General features: G+C 33.7%; 2 protein-coding genes across 3 annotated transcripts; one reads left to right on the top strand and one right to left on the bottom strand.

Moving 5' to 3' along the window:
* The first annotated feature begins 2,384 nt into the window (after window positions 1-2,384).
* LOC102583503 (heavy metal-associated isoprenylated plant protein 26) lies at window positions 2,385-3,792 on the top strand. Its single transcript, XM_006363882.2, has 2 exons — window positions 2,385-2,757; window positions 3,137-3,792. Exons 1-2 carry the CDS (start codon window positions 2,601-2,603, stop codon window positions 3,436-3,438), a joined length of 459 nt encoding a protein of 152 aa, XP_006363944.1. The 5' UTR covers window positions 2,385-2,600; the 3' UTR covers window positions 3,439-3,792.
* A 2,659-nt stretch (window positions 3,793-6,451) lies between these two features.
* On the bottom strand, window positions 6,452-14,474 carry LOC102582939 (DNA-directed RNA polymerase I subunit RPA12-like). Of its 2 annotated transcripts, XM_006363881.2 has the most exons (6): window positions 14,251-14,474; window positions 12,460-12,500; window positions 9,202-9,270; window positions 9,053-9,112; window positions 8,823-8,947; window positions 6,452-6,765 (listed from the first exon to the last, which is right to left on the bottom strand). In XM_006363881.2, exons 1-5 carry the CDS (start codon window positions 14,366-14,368, stop codon window positions 8,870-8,872), a joined length of 366 nt encoding a protein of 121 aa, XP_006363943.1. In that variant the 5' UTR covers window positions 14,369-14,474; the 3' UTR covers window positions 6,452-6,765; window positions 8,823-8,869. The 2 variants fall into 2 exon arrangements, with proteins under 2 accessions (XP_006363943.1, XP_006363942.1); XM_006363880.2 differs by lacking the exon at window positions 6,452-6,765 and having other exon boundaries at window positions 8,441-8,947.
* Window positions 14,475-14,614: the final 140 nt, after the last annotated feature.

The raw sequence follows: 14,614 nt of genomic DNA, 5'->3' as shown, positions 1-14,614 counted from the left end.
GGGGGGGGGGGGGGGGGGGGGGGGGGGGGTCTTATCTTTGTAATATTATTTAGTAATCAGATAGTTTCTTATTATTCGATGTGTATTATATTTGTTGCTTCATTAACTTTGTCTTTAGCGCAAATTTGTTGTTAACTTTTTTTTTCAGGCAACGTTTCAAAAAAATTCTAATAATTGTGAGCTCTTCTAATCGTGATTTGTCTATAAATAATAACATGATTTAATTTATATATATCTAATCGTGAGCTCTTCGTAATTATGACAAACCAAGGGAAGGTAAGTGTAATTCAAAAGCACTTTGTTTTTTTTTTTTTAAATAGCGAACATCTTGTCAATCAATTTCCTAATCCGCTCCTTCAAATAATTGGAGATGAAATTACGGCCAAATTTTCAACAATTATTTTATTTTAAATAATATTTTTCAAAAAAGGGTTTTCTTACGGAAAAATGATTTGTATTTGACCAATTTCTTTGAGAAATAATTTTATCTGTATTTGATAAGCATATTATGATTGGTTATTTTTTTTTATAAATAAAATCCAATGGGTTCCTTCACTTGATTGATGATGAAAGTACGTATCTAATAGTACTAAACATCAATAATATTAATATTTTAGTAAATATTCATATCAATTACTATTATTTTTAAAAAAATATGCAAAATTCAAAATGAACAAATAAAAGTAAACGTAAAAATACTTAATAATTAAAATTAGTTATAAATGAAGGTCTTTCCATCAGTGAAATGTCATTAATTTTTTTTTTTTAATAAACTATTCCTTATACACGAAGCTTGATAAAGATGAGTTAAATATGATAAATGACTACTTTGGATTTAATTAACCACTATGTTTACTTATCATATAAAATATCTTATATACTTAAATTAACTAAAATGTCTTTGTTAAAAGATAACTACTCAAGTCGACAACCAATTAGCAAATTAAACTCCGTGTTTATAGTTATCAACTTATCTTTATCCACATTTGTGGAAGTGATTTATACAATTACATCAAGAAAAATAAAGCTTTATCAATTATCACAAGAGTAAGACCATGAAAGCAATGCTACAAAATTTTAAAATTATGTATGTATAATATGTGAAATAGGATATATTCGATAAGTGGAACTGTTAAGCATAATTAATCATATGATCCTCCCAATAAATAGTCCTAGTATAGAAAAAGAAAGATAAATTTTTGTATAAAAATATATTTTGATCAACCAAGCATTTCAAACCGAACACACCCTTAGGTAACACGCTTAGAGCGTCGTTGGGAAAGTAAAATGTTTAAGCATGAAGAAGGCGCCTAAAATAAAACCCAAAAAAACAACTCACACAAACACGTCAAAATCAACTCCTAACTACTCCTTTATTTCAAACCAAAAATAGAAAATGAAGACACTAACGAGGACGGGGTGGAGGAGTGGTAAGTACTTTGTTATTCTTAAATCAAAGATGTCGACTTTGAATCCTTTTGAATACGGATTCGTCTTTACTATGGAGAATTTTACCTCAATATAGAACTTTCCACCATGAATTTAAATTTAATTGGACTTCACTATAAAACTTTCTAATATAAATTTAAATTTAATTGAATTCCATTGCGGATACTGAACATCTTATGAAAAATTTATGATATTGACACCTGTCCTTGTGCAACACGTAACAACTACTCTCTCTATTATTGGTGGTTTAACGTGGCCCACACTTTCTTCCACCTTCCATACAACCTCTAATATATATATATATATATTTTTTTTTTTATTTTTTTTTTAACTCGAAGTTGACGCAAATTATTAATTTCGTTCTAGAACTATTGGTCGCTTTAAAAAACACCTTCTATTTGACTAACTAAATTTAAATACACCTTCGATATGCAACATGATATAGTAAGTGGTCTCAAACTCTTATAGGAGCATGGGTCTCTTAATAAAAAGCCGAGAGACGTGTTGAAAGTATCCCTAAATTTAGCAAGGATTTAGGAGTACGTATTTTCACCCAAGTTGCAAGATCATCAGTTAATCAAGTAAAGAGGTATTTTAAAGGTTGTCAATACTTTAGAGATAAAACTAATAATTTACGTCGAATTTAGGGGTATTTTCAATCCTTCTCTCTATTTTTTATTTTTTTTGGTAAAGGTTCAAATATGCCTTAGTATACAAAATTTATTTAGATTTATCCTCCGTTGGTACTTTAGCTTACTATGATCTTATCATCAAATATTTGATATTCTTATTTTTTAGAAAATATTTTCCTTCGTATCGAACAGTACTCAGTGTGTTGTCTAACCGGCCCCGGGGGGCCATCCTTGTCTTTTTGAACCTGTTTAGAAAAAGGTATACAAAAAAAACGTCTATAAAAGAAGGTAGGCAGGCAAGTTTAAAAATAAAAGAAAAGTTTAGTAGCCCTTTTGCTTTAATTTCTCCCTTTTCTTCTTAATTAATTAAGCTAATTTGTGTGTTAAGCAAGAATCCAAAGGGAAGTTTCTTACAAACTCCCCACATTTTATTTTTTTTAAATCTCTTTAATTTCACTTAGCTACTATAAATTAACTCATAATTACACCATTTTCTTAATTCCTCTAAATTTAAAAAGAATGGGCGTTGGAGGAACATTAGAGTATATATCAGAGATGATGAGTATTGATAAGCCAAAGAAGAAGAAGAAGCAGTTTACTACAGTGGAGCTTAAAGTTAGAATGGATTGTGAGGGCTGTGAAATGAAAGTCAAAAATACATTATCTTCCATGAGTGGTAAGTTTTCTTAATTAGCTAGCGTTACGTCCTACGGTTTAGAAATTTATCTTCAAATATATATTTAGAAACAATCAATCTAACTTCAAATTTCTTAGTTTACTCTTAATAGTATGGTTTATAGCTACAAAAATGTACCCCCTCTATCCTATAGTTTATGTTGACGTACTTTTTACTTTTCGAGATTCAAACTATGTAAACAAAATTTATTCTTTCATCGTATTGACATGAGAAGAATTGCAACTCATAGTTTCTTTCATATAGCTCTTGAATATCTAAAACGCTCTACATAAATTGGGACGAAAAAGTATATTATGACTTATTTAAGATCATTTATTTTTTATCAAAGATAATAAGTTTTGGTTTGTTAAATATTTAGGAGTGAAATCTGTGGAGATAAACAGGAAACAACAGAAGGTGACAGTAACAGGCTATGTGGAACAAAACAAAGTGTTAAAGAAGGCAAAGTCAACTGGAAAGAAGGCAGAGATATGGCCTTATGTCCCTTACAATTTGGTATCCCAACCATATGCTGCTCAAGCTTATGACAAAAAGGCGCCTCCTGGCTTCGTCAGGAGGGTTGATCAGTACCCAACCACGGGTACTGTTGCGAGATATGATGACCCTTCCTATGTCAACATGTTTAGTGATGACAATCCTAATGCTTGTTTCATCATGTAATTAATTAAGGTACGAGAAAGCTACTGAAGATGGGACGAGAAAACACAAATTCTTTGAGCCAACAGTCTATCAGAAATATAGCTCTCTAGCTTATTATATAAGGCGATGAGGGTGAGATCTGCGTACGCACTATTTTCTCCAGATTCCACTTATGAGATCACACTGAATATATTGTTATTGTTCCGGTCGGGTGAGGATGGGATTGAAAAGTTAATTGTTGTATTTTAAGTTTTGCATGGTTTTTTTTTTGGTGCAATGGTGTCATTAAGCAGTCTCAGGAATTTTGTGTAGTAAACCTACTAGTACTTGTAGTTATTGAATAATAATACTTGAGTGTCCTTTTTTTAAAAAAAATACATAATATTCATAGATAAATTTATATATAAAATTATGCCTAATCGATTAGATAATCTAAAAGATAATTATATCTGATTGTCTATAGAAAAATCAAATTAGTAACTTGAATAAAAAGACAAGCTGCTACAAGGTTAAAAATTAAAATACATCAATGATGTAAATTATTTTTACTACTTTTGCCATGTTATTATGACTTTTATTCTTTTTAATGAATTAATGTAGACTAGGTAGGATGATGAATATTTTCCTCTGGTGGTTGTGTACACAGCTGTAGTATTGATATCACAGCAAAGCTAGTTGTTAAGGTTCACCATCTCCTACTTGTTACACAAAAATATAATTGGGGCCAACACCTATGATAATTAGAAAATATATAAAAAAGAAGTAACATAAACACTTGGGGACAAATGATTTTGTAATCTTTTACAAATTTGTCATTAGTTTAATATATTTTTTTATAATAGATTTTCATTTTTACACGTAACATATATGAAAATGTTGTCTTTTTTTTTCAATTTGTAAGTGTAGCCCTAAGAGATCATTTTACATGAGGCAGGTGTTGGGAGGGAGATTGTTAGGTAATGTCAACATCTTGCCTATGGCAAAGCCTACGAGAGATTGGCTGGCTCGGGTCAGAGTCATGGTTGAACATGACGCTTGCTTGGTGGACTTAGTTAAGAAATACATTTGCACCTTTGCTATTAGCTATAATTTTTGGCATGATAGTAAGAACTTGAAGTAGGTGTTAGGAGATGAATTGTTGGGTAATACCAACATCCTGCCTGTGGCAAGGCCTACGAGGGGCTAGGTAGCTCGGGTCAAAGTTATGATCGAACATAGCGCTTGCTTGACGTAAACTTGATTAAGAAATAAAATTGTGCCTTTACTATTATCATCTATAGCTTTTGACATGATGATAAACGTTTAACCCTAACCTGAATAAATTAGAGAAACAATGTTTATAAAATGATCACACCTTCAACTTCCCTCAGAAAATGTCCCAACAATCAAGACAAACTAATCTTCATGGGTTCCTTTCATATGCTTAAAAGAACAATTATAAAAGTATTCAAACAATTATTTTTTATAATCATCTAGTATTCAAAATCTATTTGCTCCGCTAAGTTTGATTCACATGGTGTAGGACCCACTATTTAAGGGGATGCGCTCCTTATTGGAAAAAAATGCATTTCTAAGATTCAAATTCAAAAATTCTAGTTAATTATCTCTCGAACACATTTAACTCACTGCACCAAAACAAATATTCGATAACCTTTTAAACTTTGGATTAGGATGTTCTAACAACTTACTTTTCAAATTTGAGTTCAATAATTTTAACAAGACTTGGAGTGTCTCTGACTAAATCAAATGCATGCATCATCCAAAAAGATTGAAGGAGACAAATGGAAGAAATGTCTCTTAGTTTTCTCGTTTTTATTATCAAAATACTGTTTATATAAATTGCTTTCAAGAAGCATTTTGTTAATAGCACTAATTAAAATAATCTTAACTTGTTATTAGGTGAAACTGGTCAAATAAAATAAAATAATTCAAACAAAACAATGCCAAAGGTAATAGTGTTGTAGCCTGTAGGGTCCTATATTAGTGTTATTCTTTTTTCTCTTATATACAATCTATAAAAGAAAATTCTGTGTTATGTGGATTTGTGAAGAGTTCCATATCGATGGTCAACGGGACGAATACAATAATATATTCAGTGAAATCCCACAAAGTGGATTTGGAGAGTGTAGAGTATACGTAAACTTTATCACTATCGTGAAGGTAGAGAGGTTGTTTCTGAAAGACCCTTGCCTCAAGTGTAACAAACCCAAGTAAAAGAAGAAGAAAACAATAGAAAAATCATAGCGGTAAAAAAGAAAAGCAAGTGTAAAGTCTACAAGAGAAAATACTAACAACAAAATACTGTTTTAATAGAAAAGCAATAATAGCATAACTATAGTGGCACAACTAGTCCTGTCATTCTCATCTAAATACGCAACCTCCATTCATTCTCATCTAAAGTCATGTCCTCCGTAATATGAAGTTGCGTCATGTCCTGTTTAATCACCTCTCCCCAATACTTTTTCGGCCTACTCCTCAGCGTATCCCTTATATCCAACTTCTCACATCTCCTCACTGGGGTGTCGGCACCTCCTTTGCATATGCCCAAACCATCTCAGTCTCGCTTCCCTCATCTTGTCTGCCACAGAGGTCACCCCACCTTCTCCCGAATAACCTCATTCTTAATCTTGTCACTCCTAGTATGCCCACACATTCACCTCAACATCCTTATCTCCACAATATATGTCTTCTGATTTCATTACTCAACTCTTGAACTAGCTTTTGAGTTGAGTTAAAGTCAAGATCCCTTTCTTAACATGATATTAGACCTATTAAATTTGTTGACAAATTATACGATTCATCAGTATCCTATTTCATAACTTTGGTATATTTTTAATATATATATATATATATTATCATAGTTAGATTAACTTTTATGCTAGTCGTCAACTTACTACAATCCTCCTCCTTTACTCACGATGGATGCATAAGCACAAGTCTACGACCATACTTTATCATAGGCAAAAGTATGTTGACAAATAAAGTAAAGCACTGCAAAAACTTTGAAACTGAAAAGGAAGCATCTAAGTATATATAGCCCTTTTTCCCTAAGTTGTTTAGGGGAAAATGAATTACCTATAAGGTAAAAGCAAAAAGAGAATCCACTTTTTCTTGTCACATTTCAAGAAAGGTAAAAATATTATAAATTCTAACAATACATCAACCACTCTATATTTTCTTAAGCATTATGTTTCTTTTTGCTTTACTTATTAGTTCTTTATCACCTTCAAGGCATCCTCGGAGCTGAGGGAAACCTCTCGAGGACGTTCACAGATCGGCCCCAGAATACTTTAGATTCATATTCTCATCCTTTATCTGCATGCTTTATTTGTTCAAGCTCTTACACACCTAATTCATCATTGAATCGATAGTCAAACCGATGGTAAACAAACTAAAAACAAGGGTTAAAGTGAGACACATTCTCTTGATCGACCTCATATAGATTCAACTCATGTACTTTAGGGTTAAAACAATTTTCAACTTAATTTTATCACTAACTAACCACAGTTAAGTAACGTAGTTTTAGCATAACCACCAAGCTGGAGTAATATTTACCATATAAAACATCAAAACAAGTACCCAATAATTGATACTACTAGAGCAGGTCACATAAAGATGATTCACCAAACAATTACATAAGCAAATCGACCTCAAGATTCAGAAGCATCACCCAACTTGCAAATTCAGTGGGCATGTTACACATATATCTCACTTAGAATCCTAAAGAATATGCTTGCACAATATTATATCATATACATTATTGAGATATATATGACAAAAGAATTCCCATAATTTCATCTAGCTTGCAATTTTCTTGCTCAATATCATAGTGACAGTGAAAAAGAGGCCAAGTGGAATACACTCGGGGTATGGCATAACAATCAATAAAAAATGGTGAATTAGTATCATGAAAGACTAGGGTGGACAACGTTACCAGAGGCGAATTCATGTTTTGAAGTTTGTGAGTCGTTCCCACAATAATTTCAAGTAACATAAAATAATAACCAGGTTCACAATAGACTATTTAAAATATTTTGAGAGGGAATGTACAAAAGTCACTGGATTCCTGTAAACCCCATACCTCAAGGGCCTAGATCTGCCCCGTGAAGTTACACGGTACATATCGCAGGTATCTAGTGAAAACTGACCTGGGACACAACTGTTATTACAATGGAATGTCCCAGACTGGTTTTTGACTACATGTTGCATAGTGGGGTCAACTATAACGCACATTCAATTATACAGTGTTAGGAACTTTTAGATTATCAGCTCAAAAAATGAGCCCAGAAAGTTGGCACCATGTATGGTAAGTTGCATATTGTATGATGAAAGCCATATGATTCTTGACTTTACATTTAGTCCCTCTAGAGATAGAATCTATCACCTTTTTCTCACTCAAACTGATTCTGGGGGTAAAATATACTGACTTTATCATATGAATTATAAGTAATACTATCTAATAATCTGACTTAAGTCTTACCTCACTAAAAGTTGATAACCATACTGTTAGAGTTGGAGAACTCTATAAACATTAACATATATAAAATTATTGCATGGTTATCTTCTCTAGAGACAACGTATAAAGGGGAGTCATTTGAATGTCACATACTTAGCTTCTAGAATGGCAACTAAAAAAGATTAGACAACTCTCCCCTACAAGCACCAACACTCCATAAGAAGTATGTACCACCCTCTTTCGCATTTTAATGGAGAAGAAAAGGATGAATGGAATGTATTTTGCATACATGAAGGGAAAAAGAGAGAATAGAAGCTGCAATGGCAGTTTTTCGGTGGTGTGATAGTGGATGAAGGAAAGAACAAAGAAAGGAAGTAGGTAGAAAAAAGATTTTAAGTGGTAAATACAAGTGTCGACCACGTGCATTGCACCATTTAACACAAAACAGTACGGGAACTTTAGAATAGTTCTAGGAGGTAACAGGACCTATGTAAAATACAAGTGTGTAACTATAAATCCGAATAAGTCAGAAGGGTAGTTATACACGATCTATAAATAAACACTAAATTAACACAAACACTCATTTAATTAGAAGCTTATAGTAGGGGTAACATTTTCATGCTATCCATACATATTACCAATGCAATAGTGCAAGCCAATTGGGCGCGCCAAGGCCCCAACACCAAGCTACAAGATGCAGCAAACAATCAGGTTTCGGGGTGTACAATAAATACAAGACATGTAGGGTTGAGGCATTTTTGAAGCTTTGCCAAGAGCATTTCATGAAGGAATTATATGCATGAACTTTCACTTTGGTTCGAGCTGGGAAAACTAAGATCCTATTTCCAGAACTCGCAGACAATGTAGGATTTTTACATGTGTTTCCATGCATAAAGATACAGGCAATAATATGGTATGAACTCTAGCAAAATTCGAAGGATGGGCATACACTAAAAACAGCTTCCATTCACCATGGAAACCTGCAGAGCTGTGTTTTCACGAGTTCTCAGTTTGTTTATTTCCACAAACAAGGCATGTATAGAAGATAGTTTGCCCTTCATCAGCAGATCTAATCTGTTCAGAGAAGCCAAAAAGTGTTAGAATAGAATAACATGAAAGGCTAAGCAGTAAAAGGCAAAGATCCGGGAAGAATATGAACAAATGCAAAGAAAGATTTACCTGTCTGGCTATGTATGACATGCCTAAATGCTGACAACCTTTACATTTTGCATTATAATCCTGTAAACCATAAGAACAGCCATTTTAACAAAAGAGCGTGTGAACACAACGCATGTTATAGAATACTGCAAACTGTACTAAGTACTAACCATTTGCTTTAGTTCTTTCTCTTCTTCAAGATCATCAAATGAAGATATGCCCAATTCCCTTTTAATAGCCTACAAAAACAACAAATATATGCTCAGAAAAGACACGTTAGCACAACAATGACAAATAACATAGACAAGCTTCCTGCCATCCAGAATAATTCCCAAGGCATTAGTCAAAAATACTCTAAAGTCTAATATATTTGCTCTATGTATTTTGCATTCTTTCCCATCCTACTAATATTTCCCATTCTCCATTTTCACCATTTTTCTTTCTTCTATATCAGATCAAAATTTATTCTTAATCCAGGCAATGATAGAGGAAGGCTACTTGGTGTATGGACACAATTTCGTTGACAAAAGCACAATTTTCTAATATATTAAACCATTAAATACAACATAATCCGTAGAAAAATGAGCTTATTTGAGTGAGAAAAGAGATCCGGAGGTGATGGCATATGTAAAACACCTCCATAACAGTTATGGATGCAAGCACGATAACCATGTTGGAGTTTTTCTAATTCATTTTTTTTGAAAAGTAACCATTCGTCTAAGATTAGCCCGGTCACCCCTTCCCCACATCCCAACTGAAATAGGCTACAAATACCTTCAATGTTGTTCTTTTATAACAGGGTGAATTCTTAAAATAAGAGATAGGGTGAACTAACACAATCTGCACTTCTGACTTCTTAGAAGTTAGAAGTTAAGAATTTCCGAATAACAACAATGCCCATGCCTAAATTCCAAACTAGTTGGAGTCAGCTATGTAATTCCTCAACATCAATTATACTCCCACATATGACACCTCAAATACAATTACCCAAATAAGTTGAAGTCTGCTATATGAATTCTCATTTTGTCGTTTAAGCTCATATCAAAATAAATAAAGTAAAGGTGAAAAATACGTTAAAATATATAATAATGATAAGGATAATAATAAAAGTTCCACACGAGTCTTCCATTTAATTTTAGGTCTACCCTGTCCCCTTATAACATCTTCACTTACCATTGTTCCACACCTAAGAACCGGTGCATCTATAGGTCGACGCAGAACATGTCCAACCCATCTCAAGCGAGCTTCTCGCATTTTATCCTTAATATTTGCTACTTGCACCTTCAAAGAATGAGGTCATTTCTAATCTTAACTAATTTGGTATCACCGCACATCCATCTAGCATCCACATCTCAACAACACTCATCTTGTGGATATGTTGGACTTTAGCAGCCCAACATTCACTATCATATAACATAACTAGTTTTATAGTTGTTCTATAGACCTACCTTTCATTTCGGTAGGTATCATTGTATCACTATCAAATAACATCCCGGTAGCACTTCTCCATTTCAACCATCCAGTTTTAATCCTATGACCAACATCTTCATCTATCATTCTATTCTCTTAGAAAAAGGAGCTTAAATATCTAAATTATTAACATTTTGGCACTGCAATCTCATCTAGTCTCACCTCAACTTCTCTCCTCTCATGCTGTCATTGGGAAAATATGCAAATACACTCCTGATCTGCTAGCAATTATTCAGCAGGTGAACTCTGAAACCTCCTTCCTCTAACAGCCCTTTTACAATTTAAGGGCTCCCCATCAGTTTCCAGGGAATTCAATGCCGTGAAATGAGTAAAAATGCCAAGAAACTAGAAGAGTAGTAATGCTATGTAGCTTGTCATTCACTACTATCTGCTAATGCAGAACACATGTTAAATGATCCATTCCTCAAACTGGAGTAGCATGAATCTATTTAGCAAGAGTCCAAAACCATTACTATTACTAGGATGCAAAATGAGTTTGCATGAGCTGAAACTGGACATCTTAAACCAACACTGAGGAAATGACCATCCTAGCAAAAGAATTAACTGGCCGCAGTAACAAGCACTCAAAACTCAAATCAACTCTCTTTTTTTTAATAAGGACTCAAATGACAAATCAACTCTCAGTAGTACAATCACCAATGTACCCACTGAAACCCAGAAAAGGAAACACTTAAGTTTAGAACTACAACTAGAATATATATGGAAATGGAAAGGTCGAAGAGACTTGGATCCTAATGGGCATTCCTCATAACTTTGAACCAGCTTTTGCCAATCTATAGGGGAATTTTTTTTATAAGTAATTAATGTTTTTATAAATTTATTTACTAAGCCAGTGCATCAGGCATAATTACAGGTTGTGCAATCCTTCTTTTATGTCTAAGCATTCCATCAACATAATGTTCGATAACCAGATAACACCAAAAAAATTAACAAAAAATACATCTGTTTAAGAAAACATGTTTAGTACTACAAAAAAACTATAGAATATTACAAGCTTAAGCAACAATAATTGAAGGAAAGAATATGGGAAACAACTCTTAGAGAAAACATGATGAGATAGAAGGCAAGTTACGTGTACCCAAATTATTTATACAAATTGAAGTGACACAAGTAGAGGGGAAGAACAGGGGACACGAGAACATTGTAGGAAAGACTATGAAATAGGAGGAGGCAAGAAGAGCAGCTGCCTTCTTAGACAACAGAAAGACAAGCTAAGGTGAGTAAGTTGATCATTCTTTTTACACATTTTCTTTTAACTTTTGGATGATTTTCTAGTTTTTTTCTAGATGACCGTGGTGTCCGTGCTAGCTTTCGCGCACCTCGACTAATTCCATGGGATGTCTCTCACCTCCTACTTTTGGATGATTTTCTTAGGAGTTCAGCTTAAAACTTTGGGTAGGTATTATAGACAGGGCACAGGCACGTGATTATGTTACTTGGTTAACATTGACCCAAAAAGTAATCTGAATCACTTGGCACCTGGTGAGTAGAGGTTAAATACATACTAAAAAAGAGATTCTGATGGGTAAATTATTACAAGTACTACTTGAAGGCAGTTTTCCATATCCTCAAACAGACAAACATCGTTCTTGTCAAAACTTTAACTTAAACTACTGTTGGTGGAGATGATCAGACAATCAATTCCACATCATACTCCATCACCCCTTAACATCAAATGGAATACTTGAACTACTACATGGCTATGCTTAGTATGATATGGACTTTCCACTATATGCCTTTTTAGTTGCATAGAACTTATTTCTGAAGAAAAGAAATAGACAGAACAAACATTTCCTGAACTCTAAACACCAGAATATCATTGGATTAAAAACTTTTCAAACAGCTTCTTTAGCGACTTTTGTATTACATTCAGCTTTCTCATTCCCATCAATGCATGCATTAATTAAAGCTCAATACATGCACTAATTAAAGCATACCTCGGCAGAAACGGTATACTGTATCTCGTTTCCAGCAATCTCTAGAAAAATCAAACAAGAGAAACAATTGCTGTCAACAAAAGAATATTTAATTCCAGTGAAAAGAAACAGAAGACATAAGATGAGTCAGTGTTTTGGATGACAAACATACAATGAATCAATCTCACAAATTCTTCATTTTGAAGAAATAGACAGATGATTCATTATCATTATGAAAGCAATATTGTGTCTTTCAATCGATCATGGCAAACTGACCTTAAATTTTACAATTAGTCACTATATTAGTGGGTAACAACTTGTAGGCACCTGTACCAGCTGCAATAGAAAAAAAAAAAGAACCTTGGACAAACCATTTTTACCCTAAAGGTATCAACTTCATTGTACTGGCCTCTCTAAAGACACCCTCAAATCACAGAGAAATAACATGCTTTTTACTAGTACCAAAGAGATGCCTGAGTGGATGAGGTCTAAGAGTAAAATAATGGAGCTCCCAGGTTCTGACCTACACTACAACACTCGGTGTGAGCTCATCTACTCCATCCACGTAGGACGGGTTTACTTGACACCTATTTCTTGTGGGCTGTAACAAGCTATTCAATGGAATTAGGCAAGGTGTGGCATAACCTGATCCACACACCACAGTCCATTTGGTGGATTTACATGGTAAGAAGGGAGTTTAATTAGATTCCCTTGCAGAAAATTTTCAGTTTTTACAGAAGTAAAGAACATGATTAAAAATATTTGTGTGACTGGGTGTATATATGCTATTTAACACCCTTGATACAAGAAACATCTGTAGCGCAAGGATTAAGAGGATTAGCACAGCTTCTTTGCCTCTTTAGTCTTCTTCAACAAACTATGGCACCCCCTGCCACTGTCAATTAAAAGATGCTATTAACAATTTCTCAGGTTTGATATACAGCGCTTCCTTTCCTCATAGTGAAGGACATTAAAGATCTAGGGAGTGTTCTGGTTGGTCAAAAAAATTTGAAAACATTTTCTCTAGGAAAATGACTAATCTAATGGAAGTAAGGGAAACAAGTTCCATAAATAGCATTCCACATTGATACATTGATTGTATCCTCCCCACCCAACACACCTCATATCCACCCTCACCCCTATAGCCCCCATCCCACCACCCCCGCCTCTCATAATATTTGCCTAGATTATATACAAGTACTTTTAGAATATCATGTTTTGTTTACCTACATAACACAAGAAAATAACTAAGACATCAACTTATTTTCCTAAAAAAAATATTCAAGAATACATTTTTCGTCATACCGAACACACCCTTACTCTAACATCAATGTCTAGTCATAGTTTGACAGTGCCATGCCCCAAATATGGACTAACTAAGCAAATAAAACACCTTATAACCACCCTCACCCCTATAGCCCCCATACCTACCACACCCACGTCTCACACTATTTGTCTAGATAATACACAAATGCTTTCAGAACAACATGTTTTGTTCACCTACATAACACAAGATAATAACTAGGAAACCAACTTATTTTCCTGAAACAAATAAAAATAAAAATCAAGAATACATTTTTCGTCATACCGAACACACCCTTGCTCTAAAATCAATGTCTAGCCACAGTTTGCCAGTGTCATGCCTTCAAACATGGACTAACTAAGCAAATAAAACATGGGCAAGAAAGTTAAAAACAAGGCATATGCTACATTTACTTAATCAATTAACATGTTAGAGCAAGAATTTGCAGTAAAACGCTTCAGAACTGCTTCAATTACAGAGACAAGTAAAGTTTAAGAAAAAGATTGAACCTTTGACACGCTTCTTGAATTTGCATAAGGGACATCGAGCATACTTGGGTGAATCAAAAGCAAGCATTGTTCCACACATTTCACAGAACATAAAATCTCTTTGTCGACAGTATGCCATATTTTTAAGAACTGGCTGAAGAATTAAGCTTCTTTTAGAGCAATTCAGTTCAGTTGAGGCGTTTTCAGGGTTTAGGGTTTATCTGTATTATGTATATGTGTTTTTTTTTCTTTTCTGTTCTTTCATTTTCAATATGTATTATATCAATGAGACGTTTGGTGACATTTTTTAAAACTTTTTTGGGAGCTTTTAGAAAAATAAGGTTTTAAAATTTCGAAATCTAATTTGAAATTGAATTTCAGAATT

This window comes from Solanum tuberosum, unplaced genomic scaffold (genome assembly GCF_000226075.1).
Source record: "Solanum tuberosum cultivar DM 1-3 516 R44 unplaced genomic scaffold, SolTub_3.0 scf00471, whole genome shotgun sequence".
NCBI classification, from domain to species: Eukaryota; Viridiplantae; Streptophyta; class Magnoliopsida; order Solanales; family Solanaceae; genus Solanum; species Solanum tuberosum.
This window is presented reverse-complemented; position numbering and strand designations above follow the sequence as displayed.

Excerpts from the sequence above, each read along its gene's own strand:
- LOC102583503 (XM_006363882.2), top strand. The coding sequence starts at position 2,601 with ATGGGCGTTGGAGGAACATTAGAGTATATATCAGAGATGATGAGTATT. Across the intron at positions 2,758-3,136 it reads TACATTATCTTCCATGAGTG|GAGTGAAATCTGTGGAGATA; the intron begins GTAAGTTTTCTT and ends TTAAATATTTAG.
- LOC102582939 (XM_006363881.2), bottom strand. The coding sequence starts at position 14,368 with ATGGCATACTGTCGACAAAGAGATTTTATGTTCTGTGAAATGTGTGGA. Across the intron at positions 9,271-12,459 it reads AGTATACCGTTTCTGCCGAG|GCTATTAAAAGGGAATTGGG; the intron begins GTATGCTTTAAT and ends TTGTTTTTGTAG. Across the intron at positions 8,948-9,052 it reads TGTCATACATAGCCAGACAG|ATTAGATCTGCTGATGAAGG; the intron begins GTAAATCTTTCT and ends TTCTCTGAACAG.